This window comes from Schistocerca serialis, chromosome 12 (assembly GCF_023864345.2).
Source record: "Schistocerca serialis cubense isolate TAMUIC-IGC-003099 chromosome 12, iqSchSeri2.2, whole genome shotgun sequence".
Classification (NCBI taxonomy): Eukaryota; Metazoa; Arthropoda; class Insecta; order Orthoptera; family Acrididae; genus Schistocerca; species Schistocerca serialis.
The window spans coordinates 133,418,151-133,444,813 of NC_064649.1; the positions used below are offsets into that span (position 1 = coordinate 133,418,151).

A 26,663-nucleotide genomic window follows, 5' to 3' on the forward strand; every position below is an offset into this window, starting at 1 on the left:
TACTTTTGATCATATAGTAAACATACTCCCTTCGGTCATGTACCACAGTGATAAATCCCTCGTCTGCCAGGAGGATAATGATGGAGTCATCAGTTTTTTAGGGGCTGGAGTTGTGCAGAGGGTAGTTTAGAGCCATGTTGTAGGGACCTGAAGAAGGATCATGAAGCAACACAGTATGTTAGAACTTCTTGGAAGAATTTTGATGTATGGATGATGGATCAAATTCTGATCATGGATGGAATTGTTCAAAGTATAGTTCAATATTAGGTTTGCTGTTGGAAAGGTTTTGAGACTGGATTCCAAAGTAATACTTCCAATTAAAGAAGTGTTAAAGAAAGTAGGTCCATAAGCAAAGGAGCATGATTAAATGTAGACTTAGGGTTAAACATGAGACCCTTGGGTAATACAGGTAATTCATGAGGTGCAAGAGCCTCGGAAGACAGGTTGAGAACGCTGTACTGCTGTGGCTGGTTCTTGTGATCATTGCTTTGGGAGGAGTGGTGAAGGCTAGGGTTTGTTAAGGTGGTTTACCAAGTTTTGTGTGTAAGTGAGGAAACAACAGAGGTAGATAGCTGCAGGATTTTGTACAAGGAGAGAAGATTGTTGGAGTGGAAATTGGCAGATGAGGTATATAAGTCACAGATTAACTGGGTTAGTTCACATTATTGCTGTATTTGAAACTGTAAAGGGCATTGGTGATGAGTAGAATTACACCCAGAAACAGGGACTTTCAATATTAGGGCTTTGGAAGTAACCCCAGGTAAAGGTCGATTTCAAGAAGCAGAATGTGGGACCTTAGCACAGATAGAGCAAAAGCATGTTTATGAAAAGAATGAAAATAATTAGTGAAGGTACTCATCGTGGCAAAAAGTGGAGGGTTTTGAGTGGTGGTGGTGGTGGTGGTTAGTGTTTAACGTCCCGTCGACAACGAGGTCATTAGAGACGGAGCGCAAGCTCGGGTTAGGGAAGGATTGGGAAGGAAATCGGCCGTGCCCTTTCAAAGGAACCATCCCGGCATTTGCCTGAAACGATTTAGGGAAATCACAGAAAACCATAATCAGGATGGCTGGAGACTGGATTGAACCGTCGTCGTCCTGAATGCGAGTCCAGTGTGCTAACCACTGCGCCACCTCGCTCGGTCAGGGTTGAGTATTAAGAGATGGTGGGAGTTACGAAAATGAAGCAGCAGTGGGAAAAACTAAGACAAGCAAGGAAAAAGATTGTAAAAATAATAAAAGTACAAAAATTTGAAGGAAATTTGTGTGAACAAACAAGGTTGGTTGGTCGATCTGGGGGGAGGGGGGCCAAACAGCGACGTCATTGGTCCCATATGATTATGGAAGGATGGGGAAGGAAATGTGCCATACCTTTCAAAGCCACCATCCTGACATTTGCCTGAAGCCATTTAGGGAAATCACAGAAAACCTAAATATTATGGTCGGAGGAGGGTTTGAACCGTCGCCTTCCCGAATGAGTGTCTAGTGTGATAGCCACTGCGAATCCTAGCTTGGTTATGTGAACAGGCAACAGGTAAAAAAAAAAAGTGATAATTTTTTTTTTTCAAGAAAAGTGACTATACATAGGAATCGGCATTTTCCTGAAACAATTTAGGGAAATCACAGAAAACCTAAATCAGGATGGCCGGAGAGGCGTTTAAACCGTCGTCCTCCAGAAAGCGAGTCCAGTGTGCTAACCACTGCACACCCCGAGAGACAGAGAGAGGTGGTCGTAGGAGAGAATAGAATGTACAGTGTTTGAGCATTCAAATGGTGCAGGCAATAGGTGTAACAGTCGACTTGCATGGTTTTGCATTTTAAAAAAATTGCACAAAAAGGTGGAAAGAATTGTGTAGAAGGAACATACATGGCGGGAAGGAAAGAAAAGCTGTGTCAAATTTGTAAATAAATCAGCCAAAGCCCACGAGTAGAAGACCCTGCAATGTACACTGAACCGTAAACAAAGAGTTATATGAAAATTCTCAAAAAACAATGGTGAATGACCTGTCTAGGTGCACAGAAATCAGTACTGACACTAGGGAAGATATAGTGGCAAGATGTTCGTTAAAGATCTATTTTATTACATGTCTTGCACAACAGAATGATTTTATCTAATGCAGACTGTACATTTAGAACAAATCAGTGTTGTCAACAGTCTAAAAAATAACAATACTTGTTAGGTTATTAACTATTCAGGAATTGTAAACATTCTAACTATTTACTGGCAATAATTCCATATAGACGGACAACTAGAGTTGTGGAAGGTTTTCATATGCCTATACAATAAATTTGACCTGATATCACAAACAATAAAAGGAAACTACTACAATAGTAAATAGCCTGTAGGGGACACAGCAACCACAGCAAATAATACAGAGACGAAACACTCGCAGGTTACATACGATCTGATTTTATTATTGGACTGTCCTGCCCGAAGCAAGCCGAATTTTCGTGATTAACTGACTTTGCCACGAGCTGAGATTTCTACACATTTGATGACACTTGAATCTGATGTGTGAAACTGGTAATAAATCGAGTGTGACCTGCAGGTGTTTTACATCTACATTACAACTGAAGTATAAAATGCAACTGTATTCTGTGAGTAGGCTGGCTCTGTGTGGATGTTATTGGCCGCAAAGTACACTGAACTCCCGGACAGGTCAGAAAACTACACGCGTAACACATGTACCATTACTGACAAAAAATAAAAGAGCCAAATGCACATCATTGATGCCCAGTCAAATGTACTGAGCACTCACAAAAAGCTAAACAGAGAAATGTGTTGAGCAGATGCAACTTTGGAGTAGTGAGCCACCCTTGCACAATACTTTTCAAATGGTATGACATGCATATTAAGTGATATATTAGAGTATTCTAAACGTAACTTTCCATTCGTGACAAATTCAGTTCACAAATACCCCTATCGCAAAAATACAAGAGAGGAAAGGAATTTTATTGCCTACAGCAGAAACAGGAATTCAGCACAGGATCTGTGATAGTACTGAGGAAGATGGTCTGAAATTGAAAAGTTCTGTTCTAGTGTGCAACATACGAGTGACATCTGACACTAAGGCAACAGTAGCTAAGCATCTACACAAAAGCGTCAAACTCTGAGGCGAAAGACAGTACATACTGTCCTGAACTTACAGGGTCTACTCCCACAAACAACCAGTTGGGCTTCAGTTAGCAGCAGTTTGAGATACTGCGAATATGCGACACAAAGAATGACCTTTGTATATCTTTACCTAAATATTATGGAATCCAAGTCAAAGGGATACTCTAAGATGCCAGTTGTCGGTACGCGTGCACGTAGGATGTCTTGTTCGGTCGGAAGAAAGTCAGATCTCTCGATCCTTTCTAAGTCGCTCAGGTAGCTGAAAATTCACAAGTCGATGCATTTTGCTTTTTAATTATGGACAGGAGCACACCCCTCGGTGTCCTCTATTCTCGTGTTCACTTAAACGACACAAACTACAACACACAGCATGCACATGCATAAAAGAAAAAACAATAATTGTTTAATTCCAACCAGTTTCCAGATGGTCCATTTCTTCTGAAACATGCCAACAATCACAACTGGCTGCTTCACAACCATACAGGCCTTTACCACTATCAACAACTCTAGTAAAAACTTCCTTCCTTCATTAATCCTTCAGGAATGTTCAATGCCACATGCTAGTAATACGGGAAACACTGGTACTTTTCCACCTCGATTTCCTCTGTCATTTTTAACACTGGAAAATCAATAATCTCCTAATAATCTTAATTAAAAATCAGCTCCAAAGTAGTCTTCAAGAACAAGACAATCCAGACTATATGCTAATGTTAGTGAAAATCTGCAGCAAAGCTTTATCAAATGCACCTCATCAGAGTGGAAACAATCTGGAATGTAACTGGTGCACTGTGTCACACAATGTTCAGTCGATTGCACTGATGTCTGGCACGTAAATTGTGGAAGTAGCACGGCTATCGAGTCATTCGAGACTGACTTTACAATTGATACTCGCACATGACTGGACTGGCACACACTACTAATAAGGTCACAATTATCGGTAAAAGGGCACTCACTGCCATCGGGAGTCGCACGAAAAAAGAATAGAAGCAGAAATGGCAGTTCTAAATTTATTTATTTGCATAACATGCCACATTTCGACATTTCATTTGACATTTAAAGCCAAGATGACTGGTAATTTAGCATAGCACGAAAAAGGCTTTGAAACATACATTTTAAAAAAGGATTTCGAAAAAAACATTATTTGTAACTTCCACATTATCTTACATCATTGAAATGTTCGAACACAGTTTATATATTTACGTGGAAAACACAGTATTATGTTACTTTGTCATCTTTTCTCCAGCCAGACCACTGTGACTGTACTAAAATGCACTTTAAAGTGGCTGTACATTCCTCTTCAAAGCCTTTGCTCTTGTGAAACTGGGCATTATAAACCGTATCTATACTGTTAGATGCCCCTTGTAGGCCAATTTGAGGTGGTTTTCTGACTGGACAGACCACAACTGTATCACATCATATTGTTTCTCTTCACTTCGCTTACAAAACTATCAAATGTTAACAGTTATCATTTACACCCTGTACAGACAAAACACTCCGCCAAGATACGGACTGCCATGGGATCAGAATTCGTTACTGTGACATTTGTGTGGTAACTTCAAAAGGAAAAGTAGAAGTAAATGAGTACCGATACCACAACATTAGCTAACAAACAAAACACTAAAACTTTTATTTCACTATGGAGTATAAAGACTAATTAAACAGCTGAAGGCCATAAATTCCAACACTATAGAAGCAAACAATTTAATTATTTTTACGTCATTTTACACTTTCGAGGATACAAAATACTTTCACACACGACGCATATCTTCACAACAATGCTTTGAGCTTTAACTTTGTAACTAAAATGGCAGTTCAAGTTTAGGCGGCGTTCCAGTGTGATAGCCTATCTTTACTTAATCTGTCTTTTTTTCCTCCTCCTCCCCCCTGTTTAACTGTTTTGAAAGCACATACTATCTGGAAGCTGTTTGCCAGAAATTTACTAAGAAGAGAAAGACAACACAGATACAGAAAAAATTCATGCACACAGAAAGAGTCCCAGCAGCCCGTAGAGAGAAAAGAACCGCAAAGCCAACACAGTTTCCATTCCACATGCAGCAGTAGAGAATGGAAAGCCACCACCAGGTCACGAGATGACGCTTGTACCTAAAACGAATCTCCTCCAGATCAAACGGATACTCTATGATGCCGGTGGTGGGCACTCGCACTCGCAGGATGTCCTGCTCCGTCGGGAGGTAGTTGGGAGCCGCCACGCGGTCTATCTCCGACAGGTAGCTGCGATCCGACAGAACGACATACTTGACACAGTTACAAAAGCGAGAAGTCAATAAAATACCACCTGGCTCAATCTAAAGCAAAAACAACAATTGTGATTCATCATATGCAAAATAGAGACAACAAGTAACCAATCATTTAGTTATGTGCTAAAGTGCCTGCTTCTTCTTGTCAAGTAACTGCTTAACATTTCAGTTGATAAGTTATTACTAATATTTATACAGACTCAGATTATTTGTAAAATCTGTCAAAACTGAATTTTAGAGGTAAAATGTTTGCTTTCCAGTCACCATGTGACTGATTTTGTAGTCTTACAAAATGCTCAATTACTTTATTCTTCTATATCTGGTTTACTGTTTGATTTACAAGGCATATTTGAAAAGTAATGGCCACTCTAAACACTGTTATTAGCTTCTTCAGCCACTCTGTACAGTCCTCTGCCCGTGTATTTACGATGTCAACACTGGAAGCCTAGTGTCTTAGCACTTTCAAACCTCTGTCCACGAAGCCACTGCTTTGAGTGTGAACAGAGGTAATGTGATGTGAGTGAAAGGGGAGAGAGGGTGGGGTGTGGTCTACGAGTTTCCGCTGGAAACGCTGAACCTTTTCCTTGGTACAAGCAGCAGTGCAGAAATAAATGCCATCTTTAAGCTGTACTTTCCTTGGCAACAGTTTACCTGCCATTTATTTTGGCTGACCATCTCAGCCTTTTGGCCATTTCACAGCACACAGCACATGCCACAGCAGCAATGGCCGATCAGATTACAGATTTTCCTCCACTTGCAGCACGATTTCGTCGGATGCTGGGTTTGGCACTCCACTCTCCACTGTGCAGCTCTGTACTTTCAGTTTTAAGGCCTCGACAGAAGGTAATTACTGTATGCCCGTAAACTAGATATGGCTGACCAATCTGAGTAGCTGTAGGTCCATTTGCACACAAAAATCTGATTACAGACACATTTCACAATTTGTCTTTTTCCTGGTCTTTATCCTGTAAATTCACAGGGTTGACACGTTAATTCTTCATGTACCCAACTGTATACATCTGGTGCTATTCCATATGAAAGTGTGGAAATGTTTTCTACATGTTCATGTATTGTCAGAGGCGGGATGTGGGCACCAGCCCAGTGTTTATCAAGTTGGATGTGGGAAACTACCTAGAAGCCACACCGACCCTCATTACGAATGTACAGGGCCAGCAATGCCTCTCCGAACCCTGAAACAACATGCTAGCACACACAGCTATCTGGGAAATTACACTTCACCATTTGTAGGAGCAACAATTCACAAAGCTATTGTTTGGTTTTACCAACAGTGAAACAAGTACTGAAGCAAAACAATAACTTCTGTGCCTTTGTAAAATCAATAGGTGGGGATGCACTTCTGCAACTTTCTTTTCAGCTACTGAAATTTCTGTATAAGCAAATGGCCCTTACTTTTCACACACACCTTGTAACTACTCCCACCCTCCTTCACTGTATTAACATTGACATTGTTTGGACTGCACCCATCTCTACCCTTCACAAAATTATGAGATAGACTTGCTGGCCATTACTTACCTTCAGGAGGCACTAAACTAGCTTTTGGAACTAACAGCTTCTCCCTCAGGAGAAGACAGGGACGGTCTGAGGAACCAGTATTGACCAAAAATCATCCATGTCCATCTTTCAGCAACCTATTGCACTCTTATTTTCTCCTCGTATTAAAAAAATAAAATAAACTGCTCATTTCAACCCTTTCACTGCAACAGATGAGCTCTCTGCATTCCGTGCCGAGGCTGCTTTCGTTACGGCTGCACTTCTTGCCAAATTCTCGGGCCTGTGCTGAGGGATGGCGTTCCAGCCAATACAAAATACTGATCATCTGATTTTTTGAAAATTATTGGGTGAAAAATTTTGACTTGTTGCACATCTTACAGTCTGATATCTGCACCCAATAAAGAACTGAATTTCTTTTCCTTATCTGTCATACATTTTATGCTGCATGAAATTAAGTAAAATCGTGCACAAAATTTTACAGAGTTTACAGAAGTAAAAACTCATTGAGAGAACTTTGCGTAAAATTGATTATACCTTACACATTGCAGTGAATGAAATACAGACAAGACACCAAAATTTTATTTACAGCTGAGAGCAGAATAATGTCTCATTACATTCTCAAGTTACTGGATTTTATATCCAAATATCAGTAGCGAGCAACAGGTCCATTCACATCCTTGTACATCGCAGATTGTGTAGTCATAACAACTGTCATCACGTATAAATGATTCAAGATACTGAGACGAGGTTTTCTGCAAATGATAGCATGCGATGAGGTAGATATGTTGCATGATAAATACTTTAAACCTTTTTATTCATCGAGGTAGGGCAGAAACTCGTTTGCAGCAGTGAGAGGTCAGCAACTCAGGACACATTCAGACATTCATAGCAGTGTAGGAAATTTCAAGTGGCACGCATATACAGACCCGCAGCACCTGGGGTATGGCTTAACAGGACACGTATACATGACCACAGCAGTGGAAGGGTTAAAGAAAGATTTCTCTGAGCCTTTGCATTTCTCAGCTAATGTAGCATAATGTTCCGGGCATGACCTTCCCTTTTAGTCCTTACACTACTTTGAGAATCTGACCACTGTCTTCTCCCTGAAAGCTAACATACTGCCACTATGAAAACAAAAGTGTCACACACCTCAAATATCGACAAAATTATAGCAACCTGACATTTAAAAATGTCATTGTCCAGATAAGATTTGATTCACTAAATACTGATCTAATGTAATTCATATTTCAGCTCTATGACAAATGTTTTCAAAAACCTATTAGATATGTTATGTGGTGCTATGTGGAAGTGACAACTGCTTTTGGTTGGATTGAGATTGCACAATGAGTACATCGTTATTTTATGTTTATAATGAAGTGAGTTACAAATGTCAGTTTATATTAATGAAAACAGTTATCTAATGAACATGTCCTTAATCTTTTGCTACAAATTACTAAATTGTGGATTATATGCATTTATGATACACTACTTTGGTAGATAGGTTATCTGGAAAGATATAGTAAAATTTCAAAACAAAGCTATAAAATAGTGAAAGAATGAGGTATATCTAAAGATAAATAGACATGAATACGAAAAATTTGTCTGGGAGGACAACAGTATCAAGGATTGGAAACATTACAGAAACTAACCACACTACTGAAATAAGGGAAATTGGCTGTCTTGCAAAATGCATGCAAACTTTTTGCAAGTCTACAGAACAGCCTGAGTTCACAACCAATCCAAATGCTCTATCACGGATAAGGAAACTACTAGCAGTGCGCCACTTTCAATTTGAATGTCAAAAAGCTTACAAGTGGACCACACTGAGCAAGTACGACACACCGACAAGCACTTCCGACAGATTTCGCATAAGCTGAGGATCGGTATGGAAGTGTCGAGGTTGAGTGGAAGGTGAAAGGATAGTGTGTTCCTCGAAGTGCATCAAAAGCAGAAAGGCTCGCAAACGGAAATTAATAACATGTTTTACTGACATGTGACAAATGTACTCAACCACCACAGTTGTGTGGAGTACATTTGGGGTGGGCGGCGGTGGTGGTGGTGGTGGTGGTGGTGGTGGTGGTGGTGGTGGTGGTGGTGGTGGTGGTGGTGGGGGGGGGGGGGGGGACCAACAAAAACGCACTTCTAAACATGACCAACTCTAAAGCTTCACTTAATTTTTTTTTCTGAAAAGGGAGGAACCGCAGTTACTGTTACATCTGTGCACTGTATCTAAATGCTCGAAAACTTTCTTCATCCAGAACTTGAAACGTGTCCAGTGAACTTGAGAGAAATGAGGTTCCAACAGGATGGTCCCTTAACTCTCATGGTGAGAACATCCACGGAACTGGTTCAACAAATGTTCCCAGGGCATGTCATGCCACGAAACGGTAATGTTAATTGGCCCACAAGCTCACCTGATTTATCAATCTGTGACTTCTTTCTGTGGGGTTACTTGAAACCGACAGTGCACATTAACAGCCCTACACAATCGATGACCTCAAGAGTTCCATGTCAGGAAACCGTGCAAAATGAAGTGTTGGAGAGAGCCGCAACTTTCAGGACAGGATCCAAATTTGTGCCTGGTAAGGTCACCTCAACATTATTTTCCAAGCCTAATTAAGGTATATTGATTTCAAAAATGCAATAAAGTACTACTACTGAATGTAAGATTTTTCTAAAAATAAAACCAGCCTTTAGTTATTCAATAGTGGAAAATATGCATTTCCTCTGTTTCATCCTGTACAACTAATAACAGTTTTTACAGAAAAGTCCCTGCAATTTAATTCTGCTTTTTAAGATATTATTATAACCTTATTTTGAGTGGTTAATCTGAGATGAAGAGGTTTGCAGAGGATAGAGTCGCATGGAGAGTAGGATCAAACCAGTCTTTGGACTGAAGACCACAACAACAACAACAACAACAACAACAACACATTTAAAATGGTTCTGTTATCTTATAGAATGGGTGTTTCTCATCATAAATCTTGTAAAGCAAGCACCGAGCAGATGTTGGGAGTTTGTTAAAAAAAAATTTTTATATTATGTGAGTTTTTGGTCTTTGTCAGTCTGTGTCACAGTGTATCGAAGTCAAGTCAGCTTCCAGTGTAAAGATTGTGTATATTCTCTCTGATCCCAAGCTAGAGTTAACATAAAGCAATTAACTGTCACAAGTCGCAACTTTTGTGGGACTGTACTGAGAAAATCCCTTGGATCCTGAGATCCGAGTGACCATTAGTTCATTCATCAGGGCAGAAAAAGTGGTAAGTTGCAGACAGTAAAAAGGATGGCATTATTTTTTAACTTTCCCAACCAATCACGCTCTCCTTCCCACTTACAGAACTAATAGTTACCCAAAACTACGATAATATCATGTACTTTTATATGTATATACAAGTAGTATACCTCCTGGAGGTAAATTTTGGCCAACAATTCCATTTCATAATTTCAAGTATTTATGTAATATTTTCTGTAATTTACAATGTTTAATTTTAAAAAATAAAAAGAAGAGCTCTGTGTTATATGCAGTTTTGCATAAGCAATATCCAGTGACAATATTTTACGCAACAACACAGGAGGTGATAATTTATTTCTATTACTGGGCAGAGCATGTTGAAATTCAACTGTTATTGTTATTCCCTCCAAACAGTCACACTATTCCACACCCTCCTCTCCCCTGCCCCTCCCCCCGCCCCTTTATAAGTGGGTGTTTTAACAATCTGCATTTCAATCACTATCTCAGAAGAAATCATTACCACAAAATAAAAACATCCTATTATAAACAGGATTGTTTTATCTTTTCTGTTTTTAACATTTTTTTTTTACTCCAACAAAGTCCATACTTACTACTTGGCAGAGTCTGTGAGCTGGTACTCGCGACGCCTGTCATAACATTCCTGAATTCCTGCATCTGCCCACAGATCCTTGATGGCCTCAACATATGGACTTTCAAACGTTGTTACTGTTTCGAAGTCCACACTTCGAATGAGTTCTGCTTTTTCCTACAGAAAAAGATCACTTTATAAATACAGAAAGAAGTTGTAGTTATTATTTATTTATTTACACGTCTAGTTTCGTAGGACCAAATTGAGGAGCAAATGTCCAAGGTCACGAAATGCTATTACTATCTTCATCATCTTGATCTTTATCTCGAAAGAATACACCACCGTTTGACTGTATATTTCTGTATTTTTCTTGTGTACAATCTAGATTTCGGCTTTCATACCATTTTCGAATACAATTATCTTACACAATCAATTTTGCTGTGTACTGTGCAGGATGGCAAATGCACAGTTCAACACAGATATAAACTAATAGTGGAACAGTTACATCTTAAAGGCATAAGCTAGTCTTGTGTTTACATGCTTTGGGCTGACTTCAACAGATATGATGTGCTTGTGCAACAGCTGCTTTCCTACAAGACTTACATGTATGTTAAGCACTTGTGTTGAAGGTGTCGAAATGTGTGTTTGTCGTCCTGCACAGTACACAGCAAAATCATGTTAATGGTCTAATAACATTGTACTTGATCATGGTGTGAAAGCCAAAATCCAGATTGTACAGAAGAAAAATAGAGTAATAAACAGTCGAATGCCGTGCACTCTTTTAAAAAAAATACGATATGACTGTGGTTCAGCACTGTCGGAAATGTTTTTGAAAGAAATTATAAACTAAGACTCACGTGTTAAACAATCTTGTATGTTGCTAAGGTATAACTACAAATACTCTGAGTTTTCACTCCATGTAACGTCTTATGCAAGAGTTCATTGTTACAGTTTTATCTTGTTAAAATGTGAGCAACAAATGTGTTTGAGCGATGCCACCAGGCATTTTTTGGACACCTCATGACGTCAGTACTGGTGCTATTTGGAAACAACTGTGTTTACTGGGAATCCTCCCAATGGCGTCCCATACTTCCGTAGAAGAAGTTGAACAGTTGACGGAGTCCAGGAATGCTTGGCTTTTATTTTGTCACCAGTCTTCTGACTGGTTTGATGCGGCCCGCCACGAATTCCTCTCCTGTGCTAACCTCTTCATCTCAGAGTAGCACTTGCAACATACGTCCTCAATTATTCGCTGGATGTACTCCTCCAATCTCTGTCTTCCTCTACAATTTTTGCCCTCTACACTTCCCTCTAGTACCATGCACGTCATTCCCTGATGTATTAACAGATGTCCTCTCATCCTGGCATCAGTGTTTTCCACCTATGCCTTTCCTCTCTGATTCTGCGTAGAACCTCCTCATTCCTTACCTTATCAGTCCACCTAATTTTCAACATTTGTCTGTAGCACCACATCACAAACGCTTCAATTATCTTCCGTTCTGGTTTTCCCACAGTCCATGTTTCACTACCATATAATGCTGTACTCCAGACATACATTCTCAGAAATTTCTTCCTCAAATTAAGGCCAATATTTGATATTAGTAGACTTCTCTTGGCCAGGAATGCCTTTTTTGCAATAGCCAGTCTGCTTTTGATGTCCTCCTTGCTCTGTCTGTTATTGGTTATTTTTCTGTCTAGGTAGCAGAATTCTGTAACTTCATTGACTTCGTGACCATCTTGCTGTTCTCATTTCTACTACTTCTCATTACCTTTGTCGTTCTCTGATTTACTCTCAATCCATACTCTCTACTCATTAGACTGATCATTCCATTCAGCAGGCATGTAATTATTCTTCACTTTCACTCAAGATAACAATGTCATCAGCGAATCTTATCACTGATATCATTTCACCTTAAATTTTAATTCCACTTCTGAACCTTTCTTCCATCGTTGCTTCCTCGATGTATTGATTGAACAGTAGGGGTGAAAGGCTACATCCTTGTCTTACACCCTTTTTAATACGACCACTTCGTTCTTGGTCATCCACTCTTATTATTCCCTCTTGGTTGTTGTACATATTGTATATGAACCGTCTCTCCCTATAGCGTACCCCTACTTTTTTCAGAATTTCTGAACATCTTGCACCATTTGTAATGTCGAACTTTTTTCCAGGTCGACAAATCCTATGAATGTGCCTTGATTTTTTTTAAAGTCTTGCTTCCATTATTAACCACCATGTCAGAATTGCCTCTCTGGTGCCTTTACTTTTCCTAAAGCCAAACTGATCGTCATCTAGTGCATCCTCAATTTTCTTTTCCATTCTTCTGTATATTGTTCTTGTAAGCAACTTGGATGCATGAGCCGTTAACCTGATTGTGCAGTAATACTCGCACTTGACAGCTCTTGCTGTCTTCGTAATTGTATGAGTGATGCTTTTCCGAAAGTCAGATGGTGTGTCGCTACACTCATATACTCTACACACCAATGTGAATAGTCATTTTGTTGCCACATCCCCAATGATCTTAGAAATTCTGATGGAATGTTATCTAGCCCTTCTGCCTTAATATGACCTTAAGTCTGCCAAAACTCTTAAATTCTGATTCTAATATTGGATCCCCATCTCTTCTAAATCGACTCCTGTTTCTTCTTCTACCATATCAGACGAATCTTCCCCCTCATAGAAGCTTTCAACGTATTCTTTCCACCTATCTGCTCTCTCCTTTGCATTTAACAGTGGAATTCCCGTTGCACTCGATGTTACCACCCTGGCTTTTAATGTCACCAAAGGTTGTTTTGACTTTCCTGTATGCCGAGTCTTTCCTTCCGACAATCATTTCTTTTTCGATGTCTTCACATTTTTCCTACAGCCATTTCATTTTAGCTTCCCTGCACTTCCTATTTATTTCATTCCTCAGTGATTTGTATTTCTGTGTTCCTGCGTTTCCCAGAGCATGTTTGCACTTCCTCCTTTCATCAATCAACTGAAGTATTTCCTCTTTTACCCATGGTTTCTTCGCAGTTACCTTCTTTGTACCTATGTTTTCCTTCCCAACTTCTGTGATGAACCTTTTTAGACATGTCCATTTCTCTTCAACTGTACTATTCCTTATTGTTGTATCTATAGCCTTAGAGAACTTAAGTGTATCTCATCATTTCTCTGTACTTGTGTTTCCCACTTCTTTGCGTATTGATTCTTCCTGACTAATGTCTTAAACTTCAGCCTACTCTTCATCACTACTATATTGTGATTGAGTATGTCTGCTCCTGGGTATGCTTTACAATCCAGTATCTGATTTTGGAATCTCTGTCTGACCATGATGTAATCTAACTGAAATCTTTCTGCATCTTCTGGCTTTTTCCAAGTATACCACTCCTCTTGTGATTCTTGAACAGGATATTCGCTATTACTAGCTGAAACTTGTTACAGAACTCAACCTTTTCTTACTACCCTTAACTATGAGTATAGCCTTGGTTCTCACAACTCTAAAAGGGTGCAAGGTTGACTGCTTTTGGGCGGTATTTAAATTGCCGAAGAGCCACACGCTTTACCCAGATTGCTAAGCAGCACTCGTTGCCTCATAAGGCGACTTGAGGACTTTGAAATGGATATGTGAATGGCACAATTGATCCATACACTCCAAGACACGGTCGTGCTGTTCAAACACAGCCTGCTGGCTAAGCAGCATCCAGTTAGCCCTGCTGTCCACTGACATTGGTGGCTTCTGTTCAGTAACGCTTCATCCATTAAGTCAATCCAGAGTGGGAAGTGGTCACTGGAATGAAGGTCATCAGTTGCTTCCCACAGCCCAAGTTTGCAAGGGCTGGAGAGCAGAAATACAGATCGATGGCTGAGGATGACCCAGTAACACCTGGGAAATGAGTGAGTCTAGCAGCATTGAGGATCCACAGCACCTGATCTATCACGATGTTCTCAATGACTTGACCCCCGAGGAAAGTATAGCTCAAGCTCCATAATACATTACGGGCACCGAAATCATCGAGTTGGAGAACTGGGTGGGTGAGCTGTTCAGTAAGGACTGTCAAAGCCTCAGTGTCTATAGCAGGTAAGTACAGTGAGCAGACAGTGATCCTCTGAGCCACACAAACTGCAACAGCTACAGTTTGCATGTCAGTAATCAAGAAGAGGGCAGAGGAGTGGTGTGTGTTTCTGGCAAACTCAGCAATGCCTCCCTTGACCCTTTCCCCAGTAAATCCACCATTGTGGTGCAGGGTATAGCCCCACAATACAGGGGCATCATATGCTTTAAAATGCACTGCCTGCACAGAGGGTGTTTCTGTGCTAGGAGTTTCAGTTCCTCCACACCTGTCCTGAACCCACTGAATCTATTAATGTGTCATTGCAGTATGGGGGCCACTTATCACAGGGGTTGCCCTTTCACCCTCTCTCTCTCTCTCTCTCTCTCTCTCTCTCTGTCAGGGACAAGAGCCCATAGTGGGAGGAGGCTCAGACTTGGTACGAAAGGAGTGCCCTAGGCCAACATCGAGGTCCATCGGCCCTCAGGGTGAATCACAAGAGGCACCAGGGAGAACAATATCGACATCACCGATGACTTACTTCCCGCCTCTTATCAGTGGCCGATTCTTTGCCTTTGTCTTTGATTTTTTTTGCCCTGGGTAGGCTTCAGAGGCACAACCACGAATGTGGTAGTAGCACTGTTGGATGGTGGACCACAATGAAGCTCTGGAGGAGCAGTGAGATCCACGGTGTCAACAACCACGGCCTTTTTCTGTTGTTCTGGGAGGAAGTAACTGCAGCAGCAGCAGGGCCACCAGTGCACTGACAAATGCATATTCTAATGCCTACACTAGCAACCTCTATTTCTGTAGCAGCATTGGCCTTCTGAACAGGCTGTTTAAGAACAGAGGCAATGAAGGGAGTGAACTTTGAGGCTGGGAGGCCCTTACACATCTTTTTGGCCTCATCACACAGGATGCGCTTCTTTATTTTAACCACCTGTATCTTTCTTTCTTCAAGGAAGACCCTTCAGTCCCTACTTGAGACAATATGATCCCCAGAGCAATTTACACACTTCAGAGGAAATGAACAACAGACTCCTTTGTGGGTAGCCCAATTACATTTGCCAAAAGTGACTTCTTCCTTCTAACCTACAGGAACGTGCCCAAAGTGAAAACAGTGCATTGGATTGGGGAACACAACAGCGCACGCTTAGATGAAGGAAATCTGTCTTGATGTGCTTTTGAAGTTCTTTGGGGAGTTCTTTGAAAAAGACCTGACACTGAGTTCTATACAAATACCTGATGAACTTCTGTCTATCAGGCGTTTTGGAGTACATTCGTGAACACGCAAGTACAATAAAAAACACCAGAATAACTTAAGTGCACTGTCGTAAATTGAAAGTACATATTCCACTGTTTATTAACATTCGTACGTGAGTGCGACTGATGAAAGAAGACTTTTGCCAGTTGTGATGAGTTAACTGTAATCAGTGAAAATTGAAATTAACTCATTTTTCTTAATTTGTGCAGAACATTGAAGCAACCATCAAATTTAACATTTCAATTGTTGCCGGAGGATATCGACTGTTTCAAACACTTATGGCGTATGACTGAAATTTTAAAAACTTACTCCAAAATAAGGAACAACTACCCTGTAAGCACAGTACTATGTCATATTTCTAAAATAAACACAAGAGTTGTGTGTTTTGATGTGTCTTTTCCTTTCTAGTTTTCCCTGCTGAATGTTTATTTTTCTGTATATTGTGATCCAATCACATTAATGTGACCACTGCATATGTTCAACATCAACGTGCAATGACCATTCACAGGCAACAGGTGGCAGCACTAGCAGTGGAGGAGGGTATATAATGTGTCAGGAGGATGCGAAACGCTACGGTCGCAGGTTCGAATCCTGCCTCGGGCATGGACGTGTGTGACGTTCTTAGGTTAGTTAGGTTTAAGTAGTTCTAAGTTCTAGGGGACTGATGACCTCAGCAGTTAAGTGCTCAGAGCCACTTTTGAGGATGCGAAAAACAGCACAGTCATCGTCGTAATGCTGAAATGGAGCGATTTAGCTGACGTCCAAAAGATCGTGACCACTGGCTTTTGGGCCAAGACTGGAAGTATTTCTGAAACTGTTAAATTTGTGAACTGCTAGTGTGCAACCATTGTCAATGTGTACCGTACATGGTAAAATGGCGCCACCCAAAATCAGTGCTGACAGGGCCGAACGGCAAGTAGCCAGATGAAACGAGGAGCTACCAACAGTGTCTCCTTAACAACCGTTCAGCTAACGCTGCTGCGTAAGAGCCTCTGCAGCACGCATCTGATTCATGCAGCCACGCCGACAGCTGTTCACCGACGATGAAGGCTGGAATTTGACGCCAATACTGCAGCTGGATGTCCTCCAAATGGCGACAGGTGGCCTTTTCACGTGAAGCACATTTTATGCTCCATCAGACAGACGGTCATTGGCACAGAAGTGTCTGTGCTGGAGGAGGAAGTATTATAGTCTCGGGAATGTTTTCGTGGCATTCCCTAAGTGATCTTGTCATTCTGGAAGAGACAATTGATCAACCCAAGTACTCATTTAGCCTTAAGGACTTCATCCACCCCTATGCGAGTGTTTCTTCATGGCACAACGGCATCTACCAGCAGGACAATGCAACATGTCACGCAGGTCACAGTGTACATGTCAGGTTCGAAGAGCACCAGGATGAGTTTACCGTAATTCCCTGCCCATCAGAGGCAGGGCCACATGTGAAACCAGACGTGTAATACCAACTCAACCGCAGTTCCTGCCCAGTAATTTACACGAGTATGACTACCAGCTAGGTGCCTGCACAAAAGATTGACCACTGCCGAACTGTGGTCGAAGCCATAGCTGACCACCCAGTGGCGGAGCACGCTGCTGAGCATAACAGGCTCTAAATGGCTGCTTCACAAAATGTGCTATCTGGATTGACTCGCAACATGTTCTTTGTTTCCATAATATTCCCGGCCTCTAGTCTCCATTAGCTCGCTGTCCCACAACCACTTCCAGCCCAACCCAGGAGCCTGACTTCATTCATCCTGCACCTGCACCCACTCCCACTCAGTCTGTGTTCTGTCATCCTCTCCCAACAGATTCCTCCACGTTATCAGTGCTCACGTCACACTCTTATCCCGTGCACCTGCTGCCTTCCTCGACACTCACACCCACCCCCCACACCCTTGCCTTGCTGCAGTACTCCTTACGAAATCCAAACAAATGGAAATCACAGAATGATAGGTCTATGCTTTAAATAGAGTAATCAAGATGAGTCCCGCCAGCTGATAGTTGGGTCTCTGCTTTCACTGGGGCTCTCTCCCCTTTCCTCTGCCACTACTTCTTGGAAGGTATGGATTCAGGGGTGTAATGGAACCAACATTTCATCGCAGTTGACAATCCTACTAAAAAATCCGTAACCTTCTTTTGCAAACTTTGCTGCAAGTCTCTGACGTACCTCCAAATGTCCCAACTTCTGAGTTTTGGTCAAAAGGTGAGAGACGCATCTGCAATCTCCTTTTACACAACTGTAGGGCATTTGTGATGATCGTGTGACACCTCCCAAACTTATTCCAACCTGTTCTGCAATATCTGATAATCTTGCCTGTCGAGCGTCTTCAAGAATGTCTCAAACTACTCAGAGATTTTCATCTGTAATGCTGGTCCGAGGATGGCAATCTTGTTTCTGATTTTCCACACATTCATGTCCTTCCTTGAATTATTTACGCCAGGCAAACACGTGCATACTTGACAATGTTTGATCACCGACATGTGCTGTCAATCTCTGGAAAATTTCTGTCACTCCTTCACAAGCACTAAATTTTATATTTATGTGTCGTGAAGTGAAGAGGTGCACCCACTGGTCCGACATCGTGGGCATTGCCAATGAAACTGTTAGAAGTATGTAACAGCAGGCTATCCCCACAGCTAATGGGCCCCACCCAACAATACTAGAAATGCAAGTCTAATCCAAACAATGGTTGATGCTCAGGAACAAAAATCCTGTTTATAGTTGATTCCGCCTCACAAGTAACACTCAATGTGAACTTCAGAAAATTGAAAATGGCTTCACAAGCAAAACTGTTCCATAATGAAAGCAAAATAAAAGCATATTTAAATCTTTACAATGGCAAGTAGTAATGCAAAATGTTATTCAGCTTCCAAGTGACATTCTCTTATGTACAGAACACACTGGGATATTGTTTACTTTTATTTTCACTTGTCAGTTTTAAAGGTTCATCTTTCTAATGAGGTCTTCAATGATTTGTTCAGATAAGTGAAATATGCAAACAAGCAAAGAATTTCCACCTGCAATTACTGAAGTGGAACAAGTATCAGTAGAACAGTATACACCTACTGGCTTCTTCATAGTATACTTACTGTATGTCTATCATAACCAATTATAATTATAATAAAAATTAATTGTATATTACTAATCTCATACTAAGTCTTTAATACAGAGCAATGGCTACTTACTATATTTGCTGACTGCGCATACTGTATCTTTAGTAACTCCATGGCCCTAATCATACTTTGCATGGCCATGAATATGTTCTGGTAAACCAATTTGATGAAACCTCGTTTATCTTCATCAGAGTACCCCGAGCCGTGGATGATACGCATCTGCTTGATGAATGTCGACTTCCCCGACTCACCAGTACCTGTGGCATGTGAGTCAACATTTTATTCACTGCACAAACATAATTCAAGCAATATAAAAAAGCACACTCATGATTCAGAATTACTGCTAACAAAAAGTTTAATTTACCTTGGTTATGTATGATCCTTCGATCATAACTGCAATATCTTCCTACAGTTTCGAGTTAGTCAATTATTTTACAATGATGGTACATTATCTCAGCATAAAATCTGGCAACCTCATGTTGATTACAAACACACACACACACACACACACACACACACACACACACACACACACACACACTCTCTGTGTATGCAAAATTCTTCTATGGTGAAATAACAGAAGTCAGGTGCTTTAGCCTACAGCAGAGATAAATACCCAATAATGAACAACTAACTGCAGTGACAAAAGAGAATCTGAGGAAAGGAAGAAAAAAAAACTTATTATATGCAGGTCAGTGAGCAGATTACATATAAGTTTACAGTTTGCCTGGCACCGATTTTAACTTCTCCGCACACTATATTATTGACTTAGGCTGCTAAGTAAGATACATCTAGAACCGATGTCACTTGTGGGCTATTACTGCACATAATCCTGAACTCAAGATGAGATGCAATAACATATTTACGATATACAGCTCTTTTGACATTACATGTCAGGGACAAAAAAAAGGCAGAAACAGAGGTACAACTTCAAACGGCCAAGGCCACTACTGTACAGCATTTATTGTGATGACCAGTTTCAGCAAACTATGTTGCCATAGTCAAATCTCTGCAGTACACTTCATTGAAACTTGACTAAACGTACTGCAGGAGATCTGATGATAGCAACATAGTTTGCAGGGACGAATCACCACAATAAATACTTTACAATAGAGGTCTTGGCTGTTTAAAGTTTTGCATCTGTTTCTGCATTAATCCACATTGGCCCCCACGTGAAAAGTCAAGGATATACAGAAAACAGGGACAGATTGCATCTGTTTCTGCATTAATCCACATTGGCCCCCACGTGAAAAGTCAAGGATATACAGAAAACAGGGACAGAGTGGCATTAAATGCCACTTTTCACAGAAATGGGAGATTTCATTACCTGAAGATTAAATAAGCGGACATATTTTATTGGCAATTACAATGGTTTTTGTGTAACTCCTAACCAATCATCACATAAAATTTAAATTTCACAAATCATGACAACATCTTACCTACACACGTAGCACAAGCAAAATACTGATACATTCAAGTACGACTTTATATTGAAACCTGTACAGTACCAGAATATGAAACCACCACTAACACCCCCAACTCTTCAATCAATCTAACTCCCCTTTAAAAAACTGCTTCAAATGTTTCATATTTTACAAATGAATTAATGTACTATATATTTGACAGTAAACATTTAGGCAAGGAAAGGTTTAGAAAAGGACTGAAATTTTGTTTGAAGTTTGTTGCAGCTGATAGGAGCTCTCAAATCAGACATTGCACGACTAGTCCAGGTAATTTGTGCTTAACTTTTAAGAAAAATCTAGGTCCTCCCTCTTTCATGTTTAGGACATATCTGCTGATCTATATGTCGTACAATGATATAATTTTGCAGGCACATTCAATGGTATATGGATAATGTCTGCAGAGTGTGTTGCAAATAGAGACAGTAATAAAGAAGGAATAAAATGTCATGCCTGATGTTGAAGTTTTACCAGATATACAGTGAAAATTTAGTAAGCAATAAACTTGTTTCCTTTCATCATTTTGCTATGGGTTTCAGTGTGATAAAGTTTCACAATGGTTCAAAATTATGTGTAAAGTTTGTTGGAAGCCGCTAAGTGCTCTCATTTTCATATACTGGATTAGTATTGGGTCATTCCATGTCAAGTCACCCAGGCCTTGACACCAACCATGTCAGATTTTGATGAAACTTGGTACAATTACTTCTTTTATCATCCTGAAAGCACTTCCAAAATTTTTTTGCTCTACCTCTTATAGGTTTTTTTTACAAACTTTTAAAGTTTTTAGATTTGGCTTTGTTTCAGCAGTCGGAAATCTTAACCTAAACGTGTCCTCACAACAACAAAAAAATTTGTATATTAAAGAATACTCAAGATATCAGTATGAAATTTTGGAATAAGTTTGTGTATTATATCTAAATGTTAAAAAAAATTACCATAAAGATATATTAAAATCTTCCAAATGGAAAAAAAATTTACAAGGGTTTATATATTTATATATATAGCTAACAGATGTTTAGTTTTACAAAAACCAAAAACTGCAATATCTAGAGTCTCAGACTGGATAGAAAGCTCAAATTTGTTTTAAAATACTCGTAATTGTATAGGCTATTAGATAAAAGAAAAATTATGTTGGCTTTTCAACCTGTTTAATAGTTATCTAATTTTTAAAATAATATTAATTATATTTTAAAAATAAAAAGTACCAAGTGACTTAGACACCGAAAATAAGTTTTTGTCTTCTTGGAGTAACAATGTACGCTTCGATTTTGTTTTGTTACTCCTGTGTTTTGAAGTAAAAAATTATTACAGTGTTAAATAGTGCTTGGATAGTATTTTATTAAGTTTATTCGAACTTTCAGTAAGTACTGTTACTTAGTTTACAGAGATTCTTTCCCAATATCCTATAAAAGTAACCAGAACAGTAATCAGACCACGAGTTAAGTCAGTATGTCAGATATTCAAACCTGTAGCGTAGGGTTATTTAAAAAATCTGACTGTTTCCAAACAACCTACACACCTTCAAAAAAGTTACAACCGGTATCTGAATTGAGTGAGGAAGAAAAAGATTTGATCCCCTTACGATCTGGAATTAATCTGTGTGAATTTAAGAATATATGTACACACCACAGCTACTACCTTTTAAATGTTTTTGAAAAGTATCAAACAACATGTGCAGACCCACTAAAAAAACACAAAAAGCCCATCAAAAACTCGTTGAGAAGTTTAGTCTTGGATCTTTCTAAACAACTACTGACAAAAAATATTAGCATAAAACCTGGACAAAAGCTTTGCTCAACATGCCGTAACTTTTGTGGGGAAAAATTAAAGAGTTGAAGTCAATGAAAGTGAAACAGATGATGAAGTCATGGTTGAATTAGAATGATTGGAATCCAGAAATGAATCCCTCGTACAAACAAACATTGCTCTTGACAATTTAGGTTTAACACAAATAAAGCTTCATGGCTTGTCAGAACAAAGTACAGGGTCTTATTTTAAAAGGATGGTTAGCAGTATTGAAAAGACTGCAAAAAAAAGGCGGTTTCAAAAGCATTAAAATATGATGCACCAAGTTCTGATGATGACGAAGAAGATACAAGTGTGGTTGAGAAAGCAAAGGACTTTGATGTAATGATTTCTCTTATGAAAGAGAAGATTTCATCTGTTGGGAGGTCTAGAAAAATCCAGATTCTGACCTTGGCTCCAGATTCTTGGAGTCGAAATAAAGTGATGAAAGAATTTAATGTAAGTGAGTACATGGTGCGACAAGCTAGAAAGCTAAAATCTGAAAAGGGTATTTTGGAAACTCCTGGTCCAAAAAAAGGTAAAACTCTTTCTGAAAATACAGTAAGACTTGTAACATTTTTATGAAAAGGATGAAAGTTCCAGAGTGCTACCTGGAACAAAAGACAAAGTAAGTGTTCAAAAAAATGTGTACATGCAAAAGAGACTCATTTTGTGTAACTTGAGAGAACTCTATTATTCTTTCAAATGGGAGAATCCCGAGGTAGAAGTAGGATTTTCAAAATTTTGTTTCTTGAGACCTAAATGGTGTATCCTTGCTGGTGCTGCAGGCACACACACTGTATGTGTATGCAGTATCCACCAGAATGTTAAACTATTACTGGATGCTGTAAAAATTGAAGAATCTTATAAAGACCTAATTACAATGCTTGTGTGCAACACGGAAAACCAAAACTGCATGCTACATCATTGCGACAGCTGTCCTGCAAATACTGCACTTACTGAGTACTTAACTTAAAAACTAAGTGAAGATTATGATTTAGAAGAAGAAATTGTAATCAGTCAGTGGATTAACACAGACAGGGCAGAAATGATCAAACAGTCTATCAGTGTTGAAGACTACATTTCTTTATTGGTTAGGTCATTGGAAAAGCTCACCCTGCAATCGTTTATAGCAAAATCCCAATCAGCAGCCTTTAAAAGATTGAAAGAAGACCCACCACCCAAAACAGCAATTATTGTGATGGATTTCAGTGAAAATTATTCCTTTGTTATACAAAATGAGATCCAAAGTTACCACTGGAATAGAGGTGGTTGTACTCTACACCCAGTTGGAGTTTTTCTAAGAAATGAGGAAAACAATGTTTTTGTTTCCAATCACTGTTTTATTAGTGATGACCAAGAAGATGACACTGGTTTTGTTAACTTTGTACAAAAAGAAATTACAAAGTGGCTGTCATTACATCATTCTGACATTGACTCAGTTCACTACTTTACAGATGGTTGTGCTGGGCAGTACAAAAATAGAAACAGTTTTAAAAATTTGACTGACCACTTGAGAGACTTTAATTTGAAGGCCCAACACACTTTTTTTTGCAACAAGCCATGGGAAGTCAATTTGTGATGGCCTAGGAGGAACTATTAAAAGAATATTAAGGAAAACCAGTCTACAGCTTTCAGACAAAGAACAAATAATGACAGCAATCAGTGTGTACAAGTTTTGTGAAAAAAATATAGAAAACATTCGTTTTCACTTTATTGACAAAAAAGAAGCTGATTTGCTATGGTTAAAACTAGAAAAACGTTTTTCAGCAACCCGAACCATTCCTGGAACAAGAAGTTTTCACAACTTCAAACCACTTCCAACAAACAACCTTGAAATTAGGACTACAGATAGTGTAAAAACCTCCTTAGTCTTTTCTTTCCATTCTTCTTCTGATTGGGTTCGTGTTGAACCATCCATAAATAGCTATGTGGCTGCAAATTATGATGGTAACTGGTACTTTGGACTGGTAAAAACAATATTCAATGATGAAGAAGATGCAGAAATTCTATTTCTTAATCCTTCAGGACCAGCTGCATCATTTTATTGGCCTGAAAGAGAAGATTCTTGCATAGTGCCTTTGGAGCACATAGTCTGTGTAGTAGACGCACCTCAATCAAGCGGCACTGGAAGAATGTATTACTTCAAAAAAGACTGTATCAAAAGAACTGAAAGCTCTTGGATGAAGTGGAAAAACAGTTTGAATCAGCATTAATGTTTATTAAAAAGACTAAATTACTCAAAAAATTCAATGTTTCAAGCAGTCAGTTGGGTTATACATAAGTGTCGTAAGTACACTATCTTTGTACATAATTCTAATGTAATCTACTATAATTAATAAACATGTTAAAAACCCATCATTATTTTTGTTTTATCAAGTAGCCTATATGTTTAAGAGTAAATTAAAACAAATTTGAGCATTCTATCAGGTATGAGAATCTAGATATTGCAATTCTTATAAAACAAAACATCCGTAAAAAAAAATTTACATATATATTTTTAATAGAAAATATTAATATATTTTAATAGTATCATTTTTATCTTCAAATATGTATAATAAATAAACTTGCTGCAAAAATTCATGATTGTTATCCAGAAGAGTTTTTAAGATAAGCAATTTTAAAGTTTTGAAAACAAATTAAATTTACCATTTCCGAAGGTTCGGAAAATGCAAAACATAAAAACTTTAAAAATGTATAAAAAAAACTATAAGAGATACAGCAAAAAAAAAATTTGCAAGTGTTGTCAGGATGGTATTAGAACCATTTGAGCCAAATTTCATGAAAATCTAAGGAGGTGGGTGTAAAATTTATTTTTTATTGGGTGATTTGATATGGAATGACCCTATTGTCTTAGTAATTTTTGTGACTTAAGTTATGGTACTTCACGACATGTATACTGTTTCTAAGTATAATACATGTCTTACTGCATTAATCATTTAACGTAAGATTATCGATGGTAGGCAGTGTGTGTGTGTGTGTGTGTGTGTGTGTGTGTGTGTGTGTGTGTGTGTGTGAGAGGGAGAGAGAGAGAGAGAGAGAGAGAGAGAGAGAGAGAGAGAGAATGACATGGCATGAAAGTGCTTAGTGTCAGATCAGTATATGGCGAGACACACAATGTCAAATCAGGAGGGTTGAATCTAACAAAAGTGGATGTCAGCGTTAAGTCTTAAGATGATGACGAGGTGTGTAAAGACAGACAGAACAGAGCCTTGATGATATTTACTTTATTTCTGTATTATTTTTACAAATATAGGTTGTGTTTTGCAGACAGATCTGTAACACAGCTCGAGGACTTGGTTGGTTGGTAGTTACAAGTTGGTGAAGCCATCCAATAAGATGTCACAATAGTAACTATAAAGCTTGTTATGGGAGAATATAATTTTGTTTGTCAGATGTTGATGACAGTTCTATGTCTATCTCTCCTGTCACTCACCACTTCCCAAAGTCCCCCTGTCGACCACAGAGTAGCATTCTGCTCCTGACTCAGTACCAGCTAGGACTGGAGCATCTGAATCAATTCTCCGCCAGCATCTCTACTTTCATATAAAGTATATTTATCAGCCCATTCATCATCAAATATGGTAACAGGTTTTGTACGGTGGTGATAATCAAAGCTAGAATTTTATGTTTCACAAACATTTTCAGAAACTGGTGTAGTTAGCTTGAAACAGAAAATGTGCATTTGTTCCTCCCCCCCCCCCCCCCCTCTCTCTCTCTCTCTCTCTCACACACACACACACACACACACACACACACACACACACACACACACACACACTGCCTGCCTCATTTGAGGTCAAATCCGTAACACTGGTACTAAAAACTATATCTGAAATATAACTCTAGAATACCACATTTTCTGCTACTTCCAGTCTCGCTCAGTTAGCCAACAGAAATAAATTAAAGGCATTAAGCTGTTGTGCGTAATAAGTGTACTGAGCCAATGTATTTCCCAGAAATCAAATTTGTTGGTCAGTGCTTCCTTCAGGTAGTAGCCTATAATTTTTACTACCACCAGTAAGAAGCCCCTAAAAGTAAAATAATACTATTTGCAAATTATGTAATTTCCACATATCTTCCTCTGGGAGTAAAGGGTTTTGGCCGGAGAAAGTGAGATAGGAGGAAAATATACCTCTGACCACCAGATGTCTGGAATCCCTCTCAGCACGGGTGGGGATAGGGGGAGAGATGGGGTGGGGATAGGGGGGGGGGGAGGGGGGGGAGAGGGAGGGGGGAGGGAGGGAGGGAGGGGGAGAGGGGGAGAGAGAGAGAGAGAGAGAGAGAGGAGGGAAGATGGGGGGGG

At 39.4% G+C, this 26,663-nt stretch overlaps 1 protein-coding gene across 6 annotated transcripts in view; it reads right to left on the reverse strand.

Moving 5' to 3' along the window:
* The window catches only part of LOC126428295 (guanine nucleotide-binding protein G(q) subunit alpha), an 80,050-nt gene that overhangs the window by 49,438 nt on the left and 3,949 nt on the right, over nt 1-26,663 (reverse strand). For 4 of the 6 annotated variants that reach the window (XM_050090213.1, XM_050090216.1, XM_050090217.1 and 1 more), the window contains 3 exons: nt 19,185-19,369; nt 10,725-10,879; nt 3,242-3,370 (listed from right to left, as the gene is read on the reverse strand). In XM_050090213.1, the coding sequence (XP_049946170.1) occupies nt 3,242-3,370; nt 10,725-10,879; nt 19,185-19,369 (469 nt within the window). Of the gene's footprint in view, nt 1-3,241; nt 3,371-5,214; nt 5,344-10,724; nt 10,880-19,184; nt 19,370-26,663 lie in introns of all 6 variants that reach the window. The other 2 variants (XM_050090215.1, XM_050090214.1) reach the window with 1 other exon arrangement.